General features: G+C 57.0%; 6 protein-coding genes and 1 non-coding gene across 7 annotated transcripts; 3 read left to right on the forward strand and 4 right to left on the reverse strand.

Moving 5' to 3' along the window:
• Nucleotides 1-76: 76 nt before the first annotated feature.
• Nucleotides 77-1,904, reverse strand: MYCTH_2298798 (uncharacterized protein). Its single transcript, XM_003660401.1, has 2 exons — nucleotides 344-1,904; nucleotides 77-273 (listed from the first exon to the last, which is right to left on the reverse strand). Exons 1-2 carry the CDS (start codon nucleotides 1,717-1,719, stop codon nucleotides 84-86), a joined length of 1,566 nt encoding a protein of 521 aa, XP_003660449.1. The 5' UTR covers nucleotides 1,720-1,904; the 3' UTR covers nucleotides 77-83.
• On the forward strand, nucleotides 1,905-2,620 carry MYCTH_2298799 (uncharacterized protein). Its single transcript, XM_003660402.1, has one exon. The coding sequence runs from the start codon at nucleotides 2,040-2,042 to the stop codon at nucleotides 2,388-2,390; it is 351 nt and encodes a 116-aa protein (XP_003660450.1). The 5' UTR covers nucleotides 1,905-2,039; the 3' UTR covers nucleotides 2,391-2,620.
• A 2,002-nt stretch (nucleotides 2,621-4,622) lies between these two features.
• MYCTH_2298800 (uncharacterized protein) lies at nucleotides 4,623-9,004 on the forward strand. The gene has a single exon (XM_003660403.1). The coding sequence runs from the start codon at nucleotides 4,940-4,942 to the stop codon at nucleotides 8,945-8,947; it is 4,008 nt and encodes a 1,335-aa protein (XP_003660451.1). The 5' UTR covers nucleotides 4,623-4,939; the 3' UTR covers nucleotides 8,948-9,004.
• A 446-nt stretch (nucleotides 9,005-9,450) lies between these two features.
• MYCTH_2298801 (uncharacterized protein) lies at nucleotides 9,451-12,505 on the forward strand. Its single transcript, XM_003660404.1, has 5 exons — nucleotides 9,451-9,664; nucleotides 9,760-9,878; nucleotides 9,996-10,679; nucleotides 10,754-11,832; nucleotides 11,907-12,505. The coding sequence occupies exons 1-5, from the start codon at nucleotides 9,600-9,602 to the stop codon at nucleotides 12,447-12,449; spliced, it is 2,490 nt and encodes an 829-aa protein (XP_003660452.1). The 5' UTR covers nucleotides 9,451-9,599; the 3' UTR covers nucleotides 12,450-12,505.
• Nucleotides 12,506-13,038: 533 nt separating this feature from the next.
• MYCTH_2314160 (uncharacterized protein) lies at nucleotides 13,039-16,149 on the reverse strand. Its single transcript, XM_003660405.1, has 3 exons — nucleotides 16,043-16,149; nucleotides 14,060-15,807; nucleotides 13,039-14,003 (listed from the first exon to the last, which is right to left on the reverse strand). Exons 2-3 carry the CDS (start codon nucleotides 15,756-15,758, stop codon nucleotides 13,864-13,866), a joined length of 1,839 nt encoding a protein of 612 aa, XP_003660453.1. The 5' UTR covers nucleotides 15,759-15,807; nucleotides 16,043-16,149; the 3' UTR covers nucleotides 13,039-13,863.
• Nucleotides 16,150-17,333: 1,184 nt separating this feature from the next.
• MYCTH_t31 lies at nucleotides 17,334-17,418 on the reverse strand. The gene has a single exon. It is a non-coding gene; the product is annotated as a tRNA-Ala (tRNA).
• Nucleotides 17,419-17,748: 330 nt separating this feature from the next.
• Nucleotides 17,749-21,922, reverse strand: MYCTH_2298808 (uncharacterized protein). The gene has a single exon (XM_003660406.1). The coding sequence runs from the start codon at nucleotides 21,510-21,512 to the stop codon at nucleotides 17,880-17,882; it is 3,633 nt and encodes a 1,210-aa protein (XP_003660454.1). The 5' UTR covers nucleotides 21,513-21,922; the 3' UTR covers nucleotides 17,749-17,879.
• Nucleotides 21,923-23,368: the final 1,446 nt, after the last annotated feature.

Raw genomic sequence — 23,368 nt, forward strand, 5'->3', positions numbered from 1 at the left:
GTCAAGCCCTCTGACATCGTCTAGATCTGTGCCCAGGGCCGACCAGATCTTCAAGTGTTCCTTCGTCTAGGATGGCCCTGGCGTCAGTGACACTCCTCCAGTAGCAAGCAGATGGCCAACGTCATCCTCACACTGGCGAGAGCTCCCAGCTCCAAATCAGGAAACACCAGTGGTGGTGTTTGGAGCGATGTCCGCAAAGCCAGCTCGACATCGCCAACCCCGTCCCTGGCCAAGGCGGAGGGCTGAAGCCCGTCGATGAATTCGTCAACAACCCTGGATGATCCGTCAGCATCGTCTCTCTCTTTCTCTCTCTGTCTCATGCTTTCCAGGAAGAAGAACTTACTCCGGGAGGAACTTATACCAATACTGTACCAATTGCCGAGAGCCGGAGGTGCTCGAACTGTCCAAAACAAAAAGCCTCTCCACCCAGAAGTCCGTTCCGTTGGATGAAATGTAGTTCACCCACGACTCGTCTACCCAGACGAGAATGCTCTCCTTGGGAAGCACAAGGTACCCGAGCCTCCGCCTGTCGCCGTTGTCATAGTGAATGGGGAGGACGAGGAGTTCTGAGTCAAACTCTTTGGGATTGGGCGTCTCGAGCCAAATGACGGGCTGCTTATCTATCAGGGCAGAGAAAGCCTCCGGGCCAAGCCTTGTTCCACCCGGAAGGGAGGGAAGCATGTCAGGGCTCAGCTTTGCACCGGTAGCGACGGCGACATCCTTCTCCGCGTCAACGGCGGCCTTGGCATGAGGACGGATGGGAATCCTTGGAGAAGCTTCGACCTGGCGGAGGTCGAGGCCGTGTCTCTTGTACTGCCGCCTCCTCCGACCGCGCACGACAGCACTGGCGACAGCAGGTATGGGCCGGACAGGGATGACCAGGTTCCCGCCTTGCTCGGGCACAGGGACAATTTGGCTCTCTCCTTTCATCGGCGTCTGCGGCCCGATGCACCCATGTCGTCGAAGCTGCCGCCTGAGGCGACCCCTCGGAATGGGAGCAGCATGGCAGTCACCCGTTTGTCCTGCTGGCTGACCTCCCGCACTAGCTGGCAATGTCTGGTTGGGAGACGGAGTTTCTTCCGGTCCCTCCCCCTTGAGGCAAGCGATATAGCGATTGAGGCCCGCGACCATCGCGGCGTCGCTCACTTTTCCATTGTGTAGGTCTACCCCTTCTATGATGGCGTCAGTTTCGTCTCGAAGCACACCGGGCATGTGCGTCTTGTCGAAGAGACAAAAGCAGACGGGTACCAGGCTCGTAATTCCCGGCTCAGGTTCCACAGGGTACCGGACAACACGAACTATAGGCCTCCAGTCATTATAGATCGATAGCCGGTTGAGCAGATAACTATCGTGTTGCCTTGCCTCGGCGAAGGTCACCGAAGGGTACTCGATGGTCTGTCGAGACTCATACCAGCGAGGCTGGCATAGGTCGATGTTCTCTGAGTCGTCATGGCTCTGAATGTGCACAACGTACTCCGGCATGCCGTCCGCCACGCCGTCTCCATGCGCGGGTTTGCTGGCCGTGAGAGTACCCCATACCCTGAGAATGGCTGGCTTGCGACGCCCTAGAGTTTCGGCCACATGCGAGAACGGCCTCCGGGAGGTGAATACGCTTAGGTTTAGAGCCCATTCCAAAGTCGTCTTGTCAGGATGGCCCTCGTCGCCAAAGAGACCCAATCCTTTGGACGACGGCGGCGGAAGATCTTGGAAGAGACTCATATTTTCCTGGTCCTTCAGAACGCATAAACAACCAGCATGAAGGGTATATCAACATCGGTGAGCCCTATCGTCTGAACATGTTGGTGTTGGGGGCCGGAAAGGGTGGGGTTGTCGCCCTGCTCCGATTTGGGGCCCAACAAGTGGACAACAGCGCGGTTCGGGTGCATCAGAGACGATCCAATGAATTGGTTCCTTGGCGTCATCAGCCTCCTCCTCGTCTCTCTCTCTCGGCCGCACAATTGCCCGCACAAGACCACGTAGCCAAGTTCTGCTTTTGAGCTCGCCAGGAAACCCTCGGATGCCCAAGGAAACATCCGACGATGGACTTAGTATCGACGGCATGGAGCGTCTTCACCACGTGCTACTCGGTCTACGAAGTGGTCAGTGAGGCCATCGAGCTGAACACCGAGTCGCAACTCTGGAATGTCCAGATGCGGGTCGAGCGCGTCAGGTTCGAGGTTTGGGGCCGGACGTTGGGGTTTCTCGACGAGAAGACGGGGGCTCCCAAATCTTTGGACTCGGCCGACGGGACGATAAAAGACGGGGGCCTGAGTGACATCGTCCAGGTCGAGACGGCGAACAAGCTCATCTGCGACCTGCTCCGGGCGATATCGTCGGTCCTGAACGAGTTCCGCGAGACAGCCGAGAAGTACAGCTTGGGTGAGAAGTAGAGCTCCTCGGATCCGGCCGCCTCAAGCAGCCGACGCGAGAGAGCAGCAGCCGGGCTCAGCAGGGCTTGGTCTGGCACCAAGGTGTTCACCAAGCACGTCATCTACGTGCTGACGGACAAGGGCCTCGTTGAGAGTCTCATTCAGAAACTGAGCGGGTTGAACGACTCGCTGGAAAAAGTGCTTACCCTTCCCCAGAAGGTCCAGTATGCCAAGGCGGTTTCGGCGGGCGTCTTGGTCAAGTATCAGCTTCCGAAAGAGCTCGAGTCTCTGCTGAAGGCCCTTGCCGAGGGCGAACAACACACCAGTGCCCAGCCCGGCGTCCTCAAGGCATCAGCGCGTGTCAAGCAGCTCTGTCTCGAAATGGACCCTCCGGAAGGCGCGAAACCAGGAGCAGGAGCAGGGGAAGACGGGCAGGCCTGGGCCGAGCCGAGAAGCTACAGGCTGTCCACCGACCTCGTCCGAGGCTACCAGGTGCCAGCCAAGACCAAAGAAGAGGTGCACTGGCCGGTCAGCATCGCAACCTACAGCACGGGTGCGGAGCCGGCGAGGCGGGTCATGGTGGAATGGCGGAATGCGACGCTGACCACTACGCGGTTCGCCATTGAGCAGGTCGACCTCGAGCGCCGGCGCGACGCCATTGCCCAGCTGCTGCACAAGACCAGCACCATGGCAGACGCAGCCGACTACAGGGTGCTCGACTGTCTGGGCTACATCAACACGAAGGGGCTCGAGGGCGAGGATGACACTGACATCGTCGGCTTCGTCTCCCTATTTCCCGAGTGGGCCGACGAGCAGGCCGAGCCCGTCACGCTGCACAGCCTGCTCCAGGCCTCGTTCGACAGCGAGAAGCCGGGCACGGTCCCCAGCCTGGGCACTCGGTTCGGGCTGGCGCGCCGGCTCGCAAACGCCCTGTACCAGCTCCAGTGCAGCAAGTGGCTGCACCGCAACCTGAGCAGTCACCAGGTGGTCTTCTTCCGCGACAAGCACGGCGGCAAGCTCCGGCTCGACGAGCCATTCCTGATCGGCTTCCAGTACTCGCGGCCTGACGACAACAAACGCGGGACGACGCTGAACCTCTTCTCCGAAGGTTTCCGCCACAACGAGGAGTCTCCGGAGCTGTACCTCCCGGCCGAGTTTTCGAGCGGCGCACTGAGGCGCTACAAGCGGTCCGACGACGTGTATAGCATGGGCGTCATGCTCCTGGAGATTGCTTTTTGGGAGCCCGTGAACGTCTTCCACGAGAAAGGGAAGCCGGTCAGAGACACGGTGAACAAGATGCTGGAGGCTGCCGCGACCGAGCTACCGTCCGAGGTCGGCGAACTGTACGCCGACGCTGTCCTGCGCTGTCTCCGGGGCCTGCGGCAGGGAGAGATCGCCAAAATGACGGCAAGCGGGCCCCGGGGGGATCAACAGGCGTACGACGGTATGTACCACGGAGAGGACCCCGAATTCGGGCTCGAGGTCGATTTTCTCTGGAAGGTGCTGCGCGAGATCGAAAAGTGTCGTGTTTCCTAGGGTTCGACAATTCGTTGTTTCCTGCAAATAGAAAAAAATACCAGGTGTATCAAGTCAAGTCCCCCACACGAGGCACGAAAGAAGAAAAATGAATCAAACAGGTTGGGAATAAAAAGGGAAATAAGAGTTCCAGGGAAAGCTACGTCTTTTTGGTTGTTTCCCTTCATCTGAAATCGATGGTTGCTGGCATCGAATTCAGGACCAGGTCGAGAAGAATTAACGAGCAGAGGCCGTGCCTTCGTGCTCTGAGTGCACTTGCACCTACCAGAGGCGGATGCAAGAAGGTCATGCAGAGAGAATGCGAGACCCACATGAGCTTCCAGCCCCACAGCAGTTCTGGCCCCGGGGCGGGGCGGTGTGGCGTAATTTTTCGGCATGTATGTATGTACACTAAGGTATGATACGCACGAAGTCGTGGTACGGAGGAGAGAGCTGTGTGCGGAATAGTTTCGGATTACAGTACGGAATACTAGGTGCTGTACCTACCTGAGGTAATCCGTACGCTAAATTGACTGAACTTAGTGCTGTAACCCCTCCGTACCAAGCTCCGAATTCTGCCAACGGCTCGTACGACCCCAATCTCGGCACTCCACCACGCCACGGCCCGGCCCAAAATTTCGAGTTTCGGTTTTGTCCGGACCTTGCGGAGGAGTTGCAACAGCTCCCGGCTTGTACTCCCCCGACACCGACCACTCGCCGCCCTCCGCCAGCGCCAGAGGTCGGTCTTTTTTTTTTTTTTTTTTTTTTTTTTGTTTCTCGACAAGCGGGCACCGGTCCATTGACGCACACGCCAGGGAGCTTCGGGGCGGCGCACTGCGTTGCGGCACCCTCTCGAGCGCTACGATCGATCCGCTATGATCCTCGGCGCGGGTGCGCATTTTCACGCGTCTCTCCATCGAGCCACATAGCAGCCGCCGCGGGGGAACTCGCTGCGGATCATGCCACGGTGACAGGCCCACCTAGAGCCCTCTGTGTGTGTCGACTTCAAGGATTGAGTGCATCCTGCGCCGCCCTTGCCGTATCCTCTTTCCGCAATGCTCGAGAGGACGGCGACGAGCATCGAGCCGTGCAGCAACAGCCTCCAGCGAGTTGTCCCTTCTGCCAGATCCTGTTTGCAAAGCCGCCGCAAGCTCCACACCTCCTTCTGGCACCACCATGGCGCCTCCGAGCTCGAGCTACTTGATGCCTGCCAGGCCCTCGTGCGCCAGTCCCCCGGCGAATCGAAAATCCGGACCACGCCGGCCATGTCCGACAAGAGAGTCGAAACCATGACGGCGTCGGGCCTCCTCCTCGACTTCCTGTACCCCAGCGGAACCGCCGCCCTTCTGCGCAGGCCCTACCCGATCCGCCCGGTACGACTCGAATCCGGCTCACGGCCGCGGAGCCACATGTCTCGCCTGTTCACGTCCTCCGTCTCCCGGCGGTCTGACCAGTCCCCCAATCCCCAAGCTGCCGCTGAGGATCCCGACGCGTTAGTGGAGCCGGATGAGGAGGTTGATGAGGAAAGGCAGGACCATGACGGTGAAGGCGCAATACAAGACATCCCACACGAGGCCGAGGAGGCCGAGGAAGCCCAAGACGGCGTCGCGGCCGCCCGTATTCTACGGAACCTGCTCCACTCGGAACGGGTCGGCGCCTACGACCAGATCTTCCAGCAATACATGAGACTGGACCCGAGTTCGAGGGACGAGTTTACGACGGACGTGTTACTCGCCATATCGGCATCGACCCGACCAATCGAAGCATGGAGGGTCAACGATCTCTTCTCCAAGTACGCCGTCGACGAATGGACCGAGGAGCTTGTCCGTGCGGCGGTCAAGGCGCAGCTCACGCTGCATAAGGTACCAGAGGCCATGGACATCTTCAGGACGGCCATGGAGCAGCGCGGCTTCGGTGGGGCTTTGGATTACATTGCGGCCTACGGGTTTGAGCTCTCGTCGTGGAACCTGGTCCTGGAGGCGTGGGAGATCTACTATGGCATCAAAGGCGCCGATGAACCCCCGTATGAGCCGCCGGCTCCTACGTCTTCGGAACCTGTCGAACCGTCGCACCTACAGGATGCGGATCAAGGCGGGGAGCGGGAGCCAGCGCAAAGGGGGGACACCGAGTCGGGGACGGATCCAACGGCACGGCAAGAGCCAGAAGCACTTCCTGAATCGACGGAGTCGCAGACCGACGCAGTGTCAGCCCGGGCGGGTGAGAAGGGACCCCGGATCGAAACTTCGAGTATGCAGGAAATCGTGACGCCGTCCTTGTCTGCAACCGTGCCTGAAAACGAAACTCAGGTTGACTCATCAGCTGGCCGCGATGCCGTACATGACGGGAGCGAAGCACATCAGAGTCCGCCGGCTCCCGAAAACGCAGAGCAGTCTGCTGCCATGCAAGATACCGACTCGGGGGCCGAGCAGACCATAAGATCACCGCCTACTGGCGGATCTGGATACCCGATCCTGGCGGCAACGACCAACTTCGAGGCCAAAGTAAAGGAGCTGTATAAGTATCTCGAGAACGACCCCGAAAGCCTGCCCCAGCGTACCGCGCTTGTCGACTCCTTTCTCAAACACGTCGTCAGATACTCGCTCCACTCGTTCCGACCGTCCGATGTAGTGTTTATGCTGCACAAGACCGGAGATCCGCTTTCTTACGAGCGCTTCATCATTCTCAACGCGGAGCAGGATCAGAAGCGGCTCGCCAACGACTTGTACCGAAAATACAGGGCGCTCCCTGGCGTGCGCGTGGCCGAATCCGTCCTGCGAGTCATGATCGACGTCTACTTCCCGCATAATGTAGTGGGGATGGAGCAACTGCTGGAGGATTGGTACCGCAGCTTCGGGCGTTTGGACGAAAGAGCGTACCACAAGTTCATGTCCTTCTATGGCGGACGCGGCGACGTCAAGTCCATCATGCGCCTCGCCGGGGAGTTTTCCAAGCACTACGGCGGCAAGGTCGAGAACGACCCAAAGTTCATCAGGACGCTCATGCAAGCCCATGCTGTCAGGGGCGACCCCGACGCCGCGCGTCAGGTGATGACGGACGCCTCCGAAAGGACTGGCGAGCCGCCGACGATGAGGCAGTGGAACATCTTGTTGAATGCCTACACCAAGGCGGGTGACTATGGAGGGGCCATCGAGCTCTTTTCCTACATCTGCAATGAGCTCGAACCGGATGACTACACCTTTGGCACCATGATGGGCATGGCCGGGTTCCGCGGCGATCTGCAGTTCGCCCTCGAGCTCTACCAACTGGCGCGGGACCGTAACATCCAGCCGACGTCGGCCATGATCAGGGCACTGGTCGAAGCATACTGCCAAAACGACCGGTTCGCCGAGGCCGAGAAGCTCTGCGTCAGCGTAACCAAGAAGCGAAATTTGCCGGGCAATTATACCATGCTCTGGAACGCGCTTCTCCAGCATCACGCCAAGCGACGGGACTTGTCCACGGTTAACCGGCTACTGGAGTTCATGTCGGCCCAAGGGATACCTTATAACCACGAGACCTACAGTCAACTCTTGCTGGCCCTGCTCTATGCCCGCCAGTCGCATCATGCCATGCATCTGCTCCGAGTCGCCCACCGCGAAGGCGTGTTTGAGCCCACGGCTGACCACTACGTCCTTCTCATGGCGGCCTTCATCAACAGCGGGGAGCCGCACATGGCGCTCAAGACCAACGAGCTGATGGCCAGCATGAACTTCCCGCACTCGGCGATGCGCATGACCAAGGTCATCGACGCGCTGGGCCGATGGCAGCAGCTTCCCTACACCAAGCGGCTCGGCCTCAGCGGGGACCACTTCCTGAAGAAGGTCCTGCGCAACTTCTACAAGGCGATGGAGCAAGAGGACCAAGGATCGCCCGACGATATTCGCTCCGTCGTCAACCTCTACTCCAAGGTGCTCTTCATCCTGACGCAGATGCGCGAGCACGCCACGGTGCAGCAGCTCATCCGCCTTCACAACACCCGGTACCCGTCTCGCAGCTCCGAGGAGACCATCCCGCTCAAGCTCCTCCACCAGATCATGCTGGCCGACTTCTTCGAGAAGAAGTACGACCGCGTCCGCGAGACGTGGGATCTCATCCTCAGACGCGCCACCGAACGTTACCAGCCCGCGTCCTCCTTCCTCAACCCGGACGACCCGGAGCGCCCAGGCCCGAAGGGGCCGTCAACCACCACCAAGCGGGTCATCTACGCCCAGCGGTTCCGTCTCTGCGACCCGCTCAAGACCATGCAGCGCCTCTACCTCGAAGAGCAAGATGCCGAGGGGCTGCTCAACCTGGTGGCCACCGTCCGCAAGCGCGGCTTCGACCTCGACAGCAAGAACTGGAACTACCACGTGCAGGCGCTGGCCCGGCTCAAGAGGTGGCGCGAGGCCTTCACCGTCTGCGAGAAGGTGCTCATGCCGCAGTGGACGGGGTGGTACGCGGTGCGGGCCGAGGCCCAGGTCAAGAACCAGGTGCCGCTGGAACTGCGCCGGATCGGCCGGAACCCGCAGCGGCCGCGCCCCATCGCCCACACCCTGCTCGTGCTGGCCAAGGAGTACATGGACCTCGAGCAGATGATGCTGTGGTCGCACGAGGCGAGCCGCGAGTTTGAGTACATCAACGAGCACTGCCCCAAGACGGTCCGGGCTGTCACGACCCTGCACCGCTCCGGTTCGCGGCTGGAGGCGCAGATCTTTGGGCAGCAGCAGCAGCAGCAGCAGCAGCAGCCGGACCGGCGGGCGGTCGCGGAGCGGGGGCAGGGGCAGGGGGAGGACGGCGGCGTGGCGCTTGGCGAGGGGGCGGCAGGAGAAGGAGAGGAGGGCGTCGAGGAAGACGAGAGGGTGCTGGGACCGGCGGAGTACCAGAGGACGTGGAAGGGCGGGAGAAAGGTCAGGGTCGACGAGAAGGTCGTCCGGCCCAGGAGGTTCGAGGATACGGCCTGGACCGAGGGCGGCTTGTTGAACGTGGAGGACCCGTCCAAGCTGAGGACGGGGGAGCGGGACATGTCGGAAGAGGACATCGTCAGCGCGCTGAAGGGAGAGGCGAGGGATCAAGGAAGAATGTAAGATGGGGAAACGGGCGATGGTGTGATGGTGTGTCGGCTGGCTGTTGTATCATACTTTTTTGTACCGATTACATGTAATGTACATACCTGGCCCCTCGTCGGTTACGTTGTATACCTACCCTATGTACTGTATGTACGTACTGTACATACATATAAGTTGACTTGTAGTAGTTTTTGTGTATGACGAGAGAGAGAGATGGGCTGGATAGAGGAAAAAAACAAGCCTAGATATAACTGATGTTGCAGGATTACCGTGCTCGAATAGGCATCGTCGTAGGAGACCTGGACGCTATGATTTATTCGTACATACAGGTACTCCGTAAGGTACTGTACTGCGCCGGATATATCTCGCTGATTTCGGGGTAGGTAGTCGAATATCACATGCTGTTGTTGCTGTAAAATTACAACCAAGTACGAGTCGCGTAATTTACTGCTGGGATCCCTGCTCTTGGTGACGCGACGGGAACGAATTAAGAAAAAGTGTAACGAACTTTAACCCTCCACGCGGCAAGCATTGGGAAGCCGTCTCTGACCAAAGCGATTTTCGCCAACTCGGAAACTTCTTGAACCAGCGCAACTCGGGTTCTTGTACCCCATACCCCATACCTCCGTTTGAGCAGCCCAATACAAAGACACAGCCGAAGAAGACAAAGATGTTATTTCCCGAGGAGGACACTCCTCACTTGAAAGCATGGATCGTCAAACGATTGGAGAATACGTAGGTTCCTCCCCGCCGTGAGAAGTATTAATGCATGCAACCTGGCGCCTCGGAGCCCGTGTCACTGACGCCCTGGCGACCTATCTCACTACCAGATCCGATGCCGACCCTGACGTGCTCGCCGACTACGTCCTGGCCCTCTTGCGCCACGATGGCGACATCAACGACGTGCGCAAGCTCTGCGAGGACGAGATTCCCGACTTCCTGAAAGAAGGTGCGTTTCCTTGCGGCGGCGGTGGCGGTGTTGGCCTCCCTCCCTCCTCTCCATTTCCCTTCGATTAGTTCCCCAAGCTTACCAGCGTGCGTTTCCTTTCTTTACCTTCTAATACAGACTCGCCCGTTTTCGTGAACGACGTGTTCGAGGCGATCGCATACCGCTCCTACCTGCCCGGCGCCCCTCCCCCACCTCCCAAGAACACAGCTCTTCCGCCTCCCAGTGCAGCCGGTCAACTCAATCCGGGCCTGTACTACGATGACGGCTCCATGGGCGGGGCCCCGACTACTTATCCGCCGCGGTTTCCGAACGGGTCGAGGAAGCGGGCATACACCGACTGGGATGATCCGAACGCGCAGAATGGCAGAGATGGTGGCGGTGGCGGTGGCTATGGCGGGAGGACGTTCAAGCAAGCTCGGCGAGGGGGACGAGGGGCCGGGCCGAACGAGCTGCACAACAACTACGGGAACGGTGCCCCGGGAGCCCCTCCATACCCCCCTCCAGGTCAGTTTCCGACAGACGTGCCCCCGGGCCCCTCGACAGTCGGATACTTCGATCCAAAGGGCGGCATGGGTGCCATGTATGGGATGAGCTTAGCCGCCGGCCACCCCATGCCTGAGCTCGCACGGGGCCACTTCCCCCCGAAGAAGAGGAAGAAGTGCCGCGATTGGGAAAAGAAGGGATACTGCCCTCGCGGGACCAATTGCACGTTCGCTCACAGCAACGACCCGGTCTATCCTCCCGTGCCTGGCCCCCCTTTCGGCAACCTGCAGGCGCCGCCCCAGCCTCAGGCGGTAGAAGGTGCGTTGTTGTTGTTGTTGTCGTCGTCGTCGTCATTGCTACAATGTTGCGAGTCCCACTAACCAAGCTCGCAGAATATGACCCTACCAATGCGCTCATGCCTGATGTTTACAATCCGCCCGACCCTTACCAGGTGCAACCATCTATCCCAGACTTTGGCCAACAGCAAAGAGCCAGAGGAGGCAAGCAACCGAGCCGTCACAAACGCGGCGAAAAGGCGCCCTTCTCCGCGGACGGACCCGTATTTGACAAGACCCGGTCGACGATTGTGGTTGAGAACATCCCGGAGGAGAACTTTGACGAGGCGCAAGTCAGGCAGTTCTTCTCGCAGTTCGGCAACATCCTCGAGGTTTCGATGCAACCATACAAGCGATTGGCCATAGTGAAGTACGACAGCTGGAGCGCCGCCAATGCCGCTTACCAGTCACCAAAAGTGATATTTGACAATCGTTTTGTCAAAGTGTTTTGGTACAAGGACGAAGGGTCGACACTTCCAGCTTCCGGCTCCACAGCAGGAGGGCCACCGGGGGCCAAGAAGGTCAAACACGCCAACGGGTCGTTCGGGGCGGATGGCCATGACGCCGGCGCTCAGTCCCATATAGACTTGGAGGACTTCGCCAGGAAGCAGGAAGAGAAGCAGAGGGCGTTCGAGGAGAAGACCCGGAGGAGAGAGGAGCTCGAACGCCAGCGCGAGGAACTCGAGAAACGGCAAAAGGAGCTTCTTGCCAAGCAGCAAGAGGAGAAGGCAAAGCTGGAGGCGAAACTGGAGGCGAAACTGGGGAAGCACAGCAGCACCAAATCCGAAAACGGCGAAGGCACTTCGAAGAAGCCCATGAGCCAGACGGAGGCGCTCCGCGCACAGCTGGCAGCTCTCGAGGCAGAGGCAAGGCAGATGGGCCTCGATCCCGACGCTATGGACGCCCCTTCGCCGTGGCCACCCAGGGGCGGTTACGGTCGCGGAAGAGGCGGCTGGCGGGGATCGGCACCACCTTATATGGCTCGCGGGTCGTACCGGGGCAGCTTCCGCGGCCGTGGCAATGTCCATGCCGCCTATGCCGCCTACACACTCGACAACCGGCCCAAGAAGGTTATTCTCACAGGAGTGGACTTTACCGTACCCGAAAAGGACGAGGCCCTACGACAATACCTTTTTGTAAGCCTTTCCCCCCCCCACCCCCCTTCCTCTCTTCCATCCCCCTTTGCATGACTAACAGTTGGGCCGTTTAGGGCATCGGCGAGTTTACCGACATCCAGACAACGCCGTCCTCCACCGAAATCACCTTCAAAGACCGCAAAACGGCCGAAAAGTTCTTCAATTCGGTGCTTCTTGCAAACAAGGAAATCCCCGGTCTGGGTGACGCCTCCTCGTCCCTCGACCTCGCCTGGGCCAGCTCCAACAGCGCCTCGGGCTCGGCGTCCACCACCCCGGGCGCCCGCACCGGGAGCAGCTCCACCGATCGCGGAGCCGAAGGTGCGACGAACCGCGAGCAACGGGGCACGGTGCCTGCCGACAACGAGGACGGCAATGACAAGGACAAGGATGACGACGCGGGAGCAGCAGCAGAAGAAGAAGAAGAAGCAGCAGCAGCAGCAGGGGCAAGTAGCAGCGATAAGGACGTGCACATCCAGCTGGAGCAGGCGCCGACGACGAGCGATCATCCCGGTCAGTACAACAACCATCACCGGCAGCACCCGCACCGTCAGGAAGGGAGTCGAGACCATCAGAACATGGACTACGAGGTGGCCGATGAGGAACAGTGGGGGTATTAGTAGTACCATTCCGACGGTCCCCCCCCCCCCCGGCCCCCCCTGATCTTTGGTTCCCCGAGTCCTGGTCTTCGGCCCTTGACGGTCCTGGGATGATTGCTTTGCCTTTTTGCTTTGCTTGCTGAGGCGGGCGACCGACCCGACCCGACCCGACTCGGAGTTTCAGGGCAACGGTCGGAGTCGGAGAAGGAGGGTCGGTGATGGTTCGTATTGGGTCGCGTGCATGCATGCGGTGATTGGACAATGGGCAGAAGCAAGGGGATCGCTTTTCAGTTTCCCCCCTTCAGAGTTGCTTTCGGGGAGTTGTTCGCTTGGCGTCGCATCCGTGGTTTTTTTTAGTGTACACGAGAGCACGGCGGGCATTGTGGGGGTGGGGGGAGGGACTGGAGGACGGACGAAGCAATCATGTTTCTTGCTCGAATAGCCTCTGCACCGGACGTTCATCATCGTCTCAGTCTTGTGAGGAATTACCGAGCGATGACGAGAGTGTGGGATGTATGCAATCAGTACCCCTGGATTAGATGTTCAGTGGTGTGTATCCGTCAATGACAGAGATCCTCTGTGTATCCATCAATGACAATGAGATCCTCTGCCGACGAACAAGTGACAATAAGCTGAACCATTTGGAGGGTCTCGATGATCTTTCTTTTGGTCTTGTCACCATCACTTTCACTGCTCACACGATGACTCCCTCTCTCGTCACAAGCTTGACCCTTTCTCTCTCTCTTACAGACGAGGTCTTTTTTTCCTTTTTTTTTTTCTTCACTCATATATCCTTCTGCCTGTATTAACCACTGTTGAAGTTGAAAGGTTGTCTATCCTCTACAAAGAGAGCCAGACACCTGCCAAGTAGATCCGATCCTGCCTAAATTCCCCTGGGTATCGTTGAGATTTTCGGCGATGCATCAAAACTGGGGTTGGACCATCACCACCTCCCCGCTGTCCTGACACCAGTCCTCGGATGCATGTGTCTACAACCAGTTGATGACTGAAAAAAAATCCATCCATCCTTTTCCAACACCGCCCGCCTTTCCCTTTTTGTTGAAAAAAACCAAGAGACCCGAACCTGGGGGAGTAAACGCCCACGCCCCATCATGCGCGCATTTCTTCCTCTTTTTTTGTTCGCCCACCCCCTAATGAATCAAAAAAACGCCTTCCCATATGCATGCTGTTGTATGTTAAATAATGTCCAAATGTTGCGTTCGTCGTCAAATGCGTCCCTCCTGGCCTAGGCCCGGTCCCGTCCCGCTCCAGGCTGCGGATGGATAGATGGATATTAAAGGTCGTCTGTGTGTGCAAGTTGGGAGGTTGAAATATACTTCGGCCATGCAAGTAGTGTTGAAAAAGTTTCGTTCGTCGTCAAGCAGTCGGCAAGGTTGAGCGGTCCGAGCTGAGCGATAACGATGATCCTGAGGTATTATGTAGATGCCTCGACGCCATTAGGAGCGCCGTTCGTAACGCCGTTACCCTGCGGCTCCGGAACTCTGTCCAGGTTCGGGACCTCCAGTCCGTCTAGGACCTCAAAGATGGTCTCGCCCCGGTGGAAGTCGTTGTTTACTGTACTCGTGTCAGAGAAATGTTGTCCACCTGGAGACGTCATCCTTCGCACTTACCAATGTTTACAAGATACCAGGTGTTCATGATCTCTTCCAGGATCAGGCGGCTGGGGCTGCCTGACTCGTAACAACGAGCCCACTCCGTTCCGAGTTGGAACGCCTCATCCTTCCAAGCAAGGAAACTGATTCTCTCCACAATGGTAGGCTGGACAATTTCCTTGCCCGGGAACACACCCCAGGTGACGGCGTTGGGTCCCTCGAACTGCGCGTTCGTGTACAGGTTGCCAGCCTTGGTCACGGCGTGGTAGGTCAGGTCGGGGTGTTGCTCGATGCGGCGCTTGACCTCTGGGAAGAGCTCGGGCGCGACCAGCATTTCGAGGTAGGCCTTCTGATAGACGTAGCCATTTGAGGGACCCCAACCGTGAACGGGGTGGTTTGATTTGGCACCGTTGACAGCGGGCTGCGAGTTGACGGTGATGAGCCCGCGCTTGTTCAGATCAATCAGCTCTTTCTTGATAAGTTCGGCCTCTTCCGCAACCGGGGCCTCGCTCCAGGGGAGGTAGTCGATCTCCTTGTTCAGATAACGAACAAAGAGATTGGCGATGTCCCTAACGCAGGTCGGTTCACCCCACTTCTGGCGGTTCTGCTCGTTGGTGCCTTTCAAGCCAATACCGTAGGCATCGAGCTCGCCGAAAGCTGGAGATCTTGAATCACCCCAGCGGCCGTTGGGAAACTCGTCCCAGTCCTGGGTGCGCGCGACGTACGACTTGTTGCGGTTTCGCCAGAAGATGGGCCGGACGTCTTCGGTGCGGCGCCCGAGACCCAGGGACTGCTTCCAAGGGAGAGCCTGCTTGAGGGGGCGCTCGGGCGACGGCAACCAGTCGAGCTCCTCCAGAACCATGCGAGTCGCCTGGGCGAGGTTCATGGTGTAAAAGTGCAGGTGGCGGATACCAGCAGCGAGGATCTTGCGGCACATGTCAGCCACCAACACCTTGCCGATATCGCGGACCGCCACGTCGTCGTTCTTGACCGGTTCAAGCTTCGCCATCCATTCTTCGGGAATCTTGCAGTTCATGTGATTCGCGCGGCGTAGGAAGCTGGCGTAGGTGGCGATGGGCATGATACCGGGCACGATGGGCACGGTGATGCCGCGTTCCCTGACCTTCCCGACCCAGCGGAGGAAGTTGTCGACATCGTAGAACATCTGCGTAACGATGAACGAAGCCCCCATGTCAACTTTCTCCTTAAGATGGTCAAGGAGCAAATCCTCGTCCTTGTTGTCGTCACAGCCCTCCGGGTAGCCGGCCACGCCGATATCGAAGTGGTTGCCGTACATCTTGCGGATGTGGGCCACGAGATCGCGGGCGTACCGGAATTTGGTGTCGGTAGCCTCCCATTTCTCCTTGTCGCGTGGCGGGTCGCCGCGGAGGGCGAGAATGTTGGTGCAGCCGGCCTTGTAAGCCTTCCGAAGAGCATCATTGACCTTCTCTTCGCCCATGTCGGTGCAAGTGAGGTGCATGCACGCCTCGAGCCCCAGGTACGTCTGCGCCTGAACCACCATCTCACAGGTTAGCTCGGCGATGCGGCCGCCGGCGCCCCAGGTGATGTCGATGAACTTGGGGCCAAAGTTGTACATGCGCTCCATGCGGTCGTAGAGGTTCTGCACACCCTGGGCCGTCTTGGGCGGGAAGTACTCAAACGAGAAGGACGGGTTGCCGGTCCTCTCGGCTTCCGCCAGCATCTCCCGGATATGCATGGTGACGGGATGCTTCTAATCGCGACGTCGACTTGATGAGAAAATGCAACTGCTGTCCCGAATGGGGGGTTGGTCGTTAGCCCGCCGTATCCCGGAAAAAACTAGAGGAGAAAGAGGCATGTGAACGTAGGGAAGCAGATCGGAAGTAAAGTTGAGCCCAGATGGCTTCACCCACAACGACCGAACGAGGGGAGAAGCTACCGAAATCCGGAGGGAGAGAGAGGGGTGGGGGGAAGAGGAAGAGAAGCAAGAGAAGAGAACAATCGCGGCGAAGGAGAGCATACAGATTCAATCCTGGGAGAGCAGCTCAGCACCCGCCCACTCCCCGTGACGGACAAGGAATGTAGCGCCTACACCTCTACAACTTTGCACCGTTGTGCCTTTGGACTCCGGCCGGCGATGGGTCCCAGGAGGAGTATTGAATCCCGAAAAAAAAAAAGGCGGAAGGGAGGAAGAGGAAGGAAAGGAAGAATGGACAGGGAATCGGGGAGAGAGGACAGGAGGGAAGGAGAGAAGGCCGCGGGGCAGTGGCTGCTTTTACCTGCACAGTGTGCAAAAGTCGGGTTTGTAGCATGGGTGAGAGTTCAAAGTCGCCGTACCCGGAGGAATCCTCATTGGTCAACACCCGCACATCCCACTCCACTTCTGCAAAGATGCATTCAACAGCGCCAGGCAACCCGGCCACGAGTATCCCCGATTTGATCTGTTGGAGCCCGCAAATCGGAGACAAAGGGCAAGGAGTTGCAATTGGGCGGCCACCAGAGGTTGACAATTCAGACAATGGTAATGGCCTCAATCTGGCCCTACTAGTGGTCGGATTAAGGGGAATCTGCAATACAATCACCGGAAGAGGAATAGAGGGTGGTATGAGGAAGAAGACTTCGGGTGTACCTGTACCTTTAATCATCAGACGCAGGCGGTGTCTCACGAAGTGCAAGTACTACAGTAGACAAACTTCCAGGTCAGCCCGAGTGCACCGATATCGACGACATGCTTAGGGTTGGAGGTGAATGAGCATAGTTAACAAACATCAATGTCTCGACAACTAGCGGTCAGCTGTAGGCTGCACCACCAAGCTGCAATTCTAGAATCCGACAAAACTATATGCAGTGTAGCACTTGTACCTCGAGAGGGATTGGATGATTCTCGAATCACACACGCACAAACAACAAGCTCCTGACGTAACCTGACCATCCCGCTGTTGCCCGACACGCCCGATTTAAGTACCTTACCAGTTGTGGAGACCCCCACTGTCCCACTCGGAAGCCCCACTAAGTGGCCCCGTGGGTATGTATGGATGTGTTACAGCCGTACTGTGAAACAAGTACGGAATTCCGTACTTGTAAACGAAACGGAAGAGTACTCCGGAGTATATGCGGAGTATTAATGTTTCGTCCTCGGCTACGTCACGGGTCTCGTCTGCTTGTGTGTGCCATGTGAGTCGTCAAATGCAGTCTCAGAGACAACATATCTCCAACTACAAAGCAGCAGGGAAAAAATGTTGGAAAATGTGCTCAATTGATGATGTTGAGAGGAGGGGAAAAAAGCTTGGAACCCTTTAAGGGTTGGTTATTGTGGACGAGCTGGGAATCGAACCCAGGACCTTTCGCATGCACTTAGGCATGCTAAGCGAACGCTCTACCAACTGAGCCACACGCCCGTGATTGGTTATAAGGTATGTTGGTTACTTCCTCTATGCAGGAGGCATGCTAAGCGAACGCTCTACCAACTGAGCCACACGCCCGTGATTGGTTATAAGGTATGTTGGTTACTTCCTCTATGCAGGAGACACATGAAACTCGCTGGATCATCCATGCTGTCTTTACTCGGAGCAACAGGTAAACAAGGAGCAGAGGGTGTGTCGACCATGTTCTGCGAGGTCATGTTCACAGGACAGTCGATGGAGAAGAAACTATATACTACGGATTACCAAACTGCCCACCTGCTCACCGTTTCTCATTAGTCGGCGATTCTGATACGCAAGCTCTGTGCTAGACAAGGTCGATCTATGCTCAAAGATAAAGATCCAGGAACGAGGGCTTAGTATCTAAACAGCCCACAGGCGCCGACTCTCAGATATGATCTCAATTCTTCACATCGTATCAATATTGATAGTACCGCTCAGTTGGCGTCCTTTCCAGCGGTAGAACCAGCTCCGCTGTCACCAGAAGGCGACTTCGACCGCCCCAGGCCCCCCTTGCCAACGATCTTCTCCGTCCAATTCCAGCTCAGCGGACTGGAGCTCCTCTCACCGCCACCGAACGGAATTCCTAGCCCAATCCCCTTCCCCTTTCCCTCACCGCCGGCCGCTTCCTTTCTCGTACCACTCAATCTTCCGCCCACCCCGTCATCACTCTCATCCCCGCTATCTGCCCAGTCTCGATCGCTCCACGTCACTGAATCAACCCTGTCCGGCGGCGGCCACGTCGTCGTTGACGTACCGCCACTACCCTTGCCAGCAGCAGTGCTAGACTGGGCAGGGAAAGCGCCTTGCGCGTTGTTGCTGTTGGCGTTGGCCAGCGAAGGCGACAGCCCCGGGCCTTGCGGCAACTCAGACACCGTATCCTGTTTCTCATCAGCATCACCCTCATCCTCATCCTCATCCTCATCACCATCCCTTCCGTTCCTGATACTGACATCCTCCCCTCTCGCGTTCAACCCCCTCGCAGCCGCCCTTATCTCGCCGCCACCTTCGTCCGTTCCCTCCCCAATCGGTTTCGCCCTTTCGGCGTTCGGCTCGTCCTCGTCTCTGAGCCGCGCCGTCGCGGAGTCACTGAAGTGCGCTTCGACCAGGTGCTGGATCACTGGCCAGCCGAACGCGTTGGCGAAGGTGCGGCGCACGATAATGTTATTGTGCGCGTCGGGTTCGAGCTTGACGAGAACCTTGCGCCACGAGAGACCGCGGTGGTAGGCGCGCGCAATTTTCTCTTCGACGCGCATCTGGGAGGTGTCGATATCTACGTCGGCGACGTCCTCGGTAGCGGCGGCCTCGCCGTGAGTGGCGTCCGAAGAAGGGCTGTGGACAGTCGAGGCTTCGTCGCTGGCGGCAGTAGAGGGGGGCGCGGGTTTGGATTGTTGGGATCGCGGTGAATCCGGGGAGGTGTCGTTTTGGTTGACCGGGTGGGATCTCGACGAAGAGGTGGTGTCGTCGTTGGATTTTAGAAAAGAGGAGCTTGCAGCTGGCGTCCGGCGCCGTAGGCTCAAAGTGCCCGAAGGCCGCTCTTTGACGGGTGGTGGGGGGATGTCCGCCGGGTGATAGACACGGTCATGAAAGATAGTTCGAGGACGTTTCGATGGATCAATGAGAAACTCGACTGGGGGTAGTTTTGGGTTGAGAAGGTCACCAGCCGACTCGAAGATGCTCGTTTTTGGAGGCGCCGACATTCCCTCTGCATCCTCGCTGAGCTCGTTCCCAGCCGTCACTCTGGATTTGGACGAGGTACCCGAATCCGAGGCCGGCCACTGATCCGATTTGAGCGTCTGGCTCCGCTGGTAGATCTTGTTTATTTTAGGAGACGCCAGGGGCGGCGATTTTGGTGTCTCGCTGCGGAAGAAATTGAAGATGCCGGAAAGAGGATTCGACGTGTTGTTTGTGCTCGAATTCTGAAGATGCTGCAGCTCTGAAGGTGTCTCTCGGTACGGTTTGGCTATCGACCTCAGGCTTTGCCGATCGTCTTCCAGCATGGCATTAGTCGGCGGCTGCGGGACCCGGTGAGAATCCTCATGACCGGTTGGAGTTGTCTTGCCCGCGCTTTCAGCGTCATCTTTATCTTCTTGTTCGGCCGGCGACCAAGGAGCGAGTCTAGGAGTCGTCATGTTGGCTCCAGTCAGTTCGGCCCAGCCAAACCCCACGACTGTTCCCACGAGCCCTGCCTCTCGACGAGCCTTTTCGACTCGACCAAGGCCCTGCCAGTCCAGAAAGAGGAGACAGCTTGTCCGGAGTGGAACGATCCCGTCGTTGACCACGTTGGAATAGACCGTTCGGTTACGGAACTTCTTGAGCGCTTTGTGAGCCGGCCCCGTTGGCAGGATCCGCAGGAGGGGCTTGGACTCGGGCTGATATTCTCCATATACGCGCTTGTGCGCGTGCTCCCCAAGATTGCTCATGAGCGCGCCCCATCCATTCCGGGCGATCGTTGGCGCTCTCCAGGTCAGGCCCAGGTCTTGTCCTGTCCTCCCTACCAGGCCAAAGTCTAACGCAAACTTCACGTAGAGCGGATTCTCATGGTTTAGGCCAAGGAACGGGGATGCCAGCGCAATGAAGTTGATCGGCTCGATAAGATCGAAGAACTGCGGTGAGTGTTTCTGGATGTACGCTATTGCGTACATCTGCACCAAGCCTCCGAGGGAATGGCCGATGAAGCTGATCTTGGTGAATTTGTACAAACGTTTTCCGCCCGGAGAGGCTGCCAGGTGGGCGGAGCTGTGCTTGTGTGCTTCTTCGATGGCCTTCTTTTGGGCTCCTGTCTTGAGCGAGTGGGTGATGGCCTCTGAAGCTGCCTTGGCGGTGGGCAAGCATGGCTGATCTGGAAACGTCATAAGCAAGATATACCTGGCAAGCCGTTTACCCAGGTATTTGATTCCCCTCTCGGTCTTTGCCGCGTTTCCGGAAAAGCCGCGTACAATGACTTCTTCGTCGTCGTCCACCTCCTCATCGTCCTCCTCGTCCTCGAGCTGCTCGCCTTCGTCGCCTTCTTTCCGTCGGCTAGCGGTGTCAGTACCCGCTTTGAGTCCCAGATTCGGATCGAGGTTTGAACCCTGGTCGCCCCTTTCAAAAGAGTCGCCCGTCGTAGTAGCGCCCTTGCGCGCACGCCGCCTTGCCGCGCGTTCCCTTGCTTTGCGCGCTTTCGCGTCAACCTTTGCCTGCTTCACTGCTGCATCTATGCTCTCCTTCATGAACAGCATGTCGCCGCCTAGATTGCTGTGCAACCCGTGGGTAAGCACAACTAGATGAATCTTCTTTTGTCGGTGCTTTGGCGGCCGCTTTGCCTCGCCAGAATTTCTGGTGGCCGCGCCGGCTTCGGCGGGAGCGTCGGAGCAGTCCTCTTCCCTCGCCCGGAGCCATCCAATCTCGTTCCAACCTGGGATTTCCGGAGTATTCCACAGGGCTGCGGTATCTTGAACTTTGAGGTGTATTGCCTTGGAGAAGACGCCCTTGGGCTGTGCGGGATGGTGTTTCGATGAGCCAGCGCTCTGCTGGAAGTCGCTCACCCGGCCAGGCTGGGGTGCTTGCACTTGGCCCCCGATGACGGGCATCACGGAGCCAAGATTCAGCGACTTCTCGTCGCGCGCCAGCAGGATCTCATAGTGCACCGACGCGGAGGCGGAAAAGATGACTTGGGAGGAAACCTCAATCACCCAAGAGACAGTGTCCTCATCATGCTCGGGCCCGCTCCCAAAGTGTCCATGTTTGCTGCTGCCCTCGCCAGCGCTCTGGCGGATGTTGTCCGGTACGATCAAGGGGCAGTTCCAGACAGCGCCGGCCTTGAGCATGGGCTCGAACTCGGGCACGCCATATCGACGCGGATTCTCGAACTTTTCGAAGGGCTTGAATGTCGCGGGGTATGCGGCGACCCCGAGGGTGTATGGCCCATGGACAAAGGCGGCACGAAGGGCGATGGCGCAGGTGTTCTTGATGCGCAGGTACAGAAACTCGGGAGAGGGAAGGATGTGGTCGACCGACGGCTTGTAAGTCACGGTATAGCGGACCACCTCGCCGATCTTGACGCTGCCTGTCTGATGGAGCAGCAACATCGTGGACACGCGTATGTGTGACAGAGGCTCATGTACCGAGAATCAAAGGAACTCCAACATTGGTTCCCATACAGTGGTGCACCAAAACTCGTGTCTGGGGTATACAAGGTTCGGGCTCTCGGGAGCTTCGGTCGGGCCGGGTGCGCTGTGCGAGCGTTATCCCATCGTGTGCGTCAGTGGTGGGTGCAATACCATTCGCGTCGACCCAATGAAAACATTTGTTTTATGGTGGAAAAGAGTGGTTGCTTGCTGCTACAGGATGTTCCCGCTTGGTTGCCTAGCGGGGTTGGGACGGCGTCGAACAGACGAAACGCGCAGGCAAGGATGGGACGGTCTGAGAAAGTGGCTGCGGCGAGTGTACGGTCCGTACATACACTGCTACTAGGAGCGCTGAGCTCACCACTATGTACACTTCGTACGCGGATAACTTCGGTATGTAAGGTACTGTACGTACCTTATATACGTAATATACAGTATATAAGGTACGCTGTCTACTATCCGTACTCCGTAGTCATCTTCTTGTCGGGCATTCTGTTGCCAAAGCTTGGTTGTCTTGGCTTCGCTTGGCGATTCTTACGAATTCTTAGCTTAACAAACAGCGTTGACTGCCTTATGCTATACCAATGTAATACTGCGGCATCCGATCATGGAGACCCGAATCCTGCCGTGCAAGGGCGGACAAAGGCCAGCGCGCTCGCAATGCGAGTCACGAAGAGGTAGTATTGAGCTAGGCGAAAGACGGCAATGTTTCATCCGTCGCCATGCAGCAAACCGTCAGTGTTAACTACTGTAATCCGTACTTGTAGTATGTTTTCGTAACTGTCTCGAGACAAACCTCAGAGGCGACTACAGGCACCTCAATCTATTCCTGAAGAGCAGTCAGAGATGTGCAGTGCATCCCAGGTCACATTGTCAGAGGGCTTGACGGGAGGCGAGGCCTCATCCCGCAAACTTCTGAGGTGCTTTGGTGACCTCGTTGAATTCGTGAATCCAAGTCTCCCGTAGAAAAACGGACTGCAAAAATAGGCGTTGAATTTGTCAGTACACAAGATTTGAAATCCAGGATGGAAATAGCGCTTCCGTACTTGCCGGGCACCCAAGTTAGCGTGCTTTAACTAATCTGTGTACCTTGACTTCAACCTAGCAGGCTATAGTGGGGTGTCAAAAGTCTCATGCCACCCCACCTGTCCCTAGCCATCTACATTTTTACCACCAGACTTTAATACAGGATATCTCAACAGCCACAAATTGTATAGGAAAACTATTTACATTAGATAGTAGCCCTGGTTCCAAGCTTCAATATTTTGTATACCACCCCCTGGCTCTTTTGACTACGGCCAGCCGACGTGGCATTCCCTAGATTAGCTTGTCGATTAGCCCCTGATTAATAGCCTACTATACCTCCTATAGGTACTTGGTAAACTCTTTAATATCTAGCCTATTCTGCCTTAAATTCTATAGATCTAGGAATATTATATATAGCCTCTGTTTAAAAAGGGCCTATATATATTTAATAGGGTTTAAATTAGGGCTATATATAGGCTATTTAATCCAGGAAATCCCCTATACTAAGAGCTACTATTTAATAGATTTATGGATATATATAGGAGTATTATCTTACTAAAAGTATTAAGTTCTATTATAATAAGGTAAAAGGCCCTCTTCTAACTATATATCTATAATATAGAGTACTTAGATACCTCTCTAGGATAATAAGCTTACTCTAACTACCTACCTATATTACCCCCTATATTATAATCGTAATATTTACCCTTATATAGTTCTTTAAGTTAATAAATCTATAGTTATACTTCTTAGAAGGAAAATAGAATATCTAGATAGTTAGATTTAAGGTA

The sequence above is a fragment of the Thermothelomyces thermophilus genome, chromosome 1 (assembly GCF_000226095.1).
Source record: "Thermothelomyces thermophilus ATCC 42464 chromosome 1, complete sequence".
In the NCBI taxonomy this organism is placed as follows: domain Eukaryota; kingdom Fungi; phylum Ascomycota; class Sordariomycetes; order Sordariales; family Chaetomiaceae; genus Thermothelomyces; species Thermothelomyces thermophilus.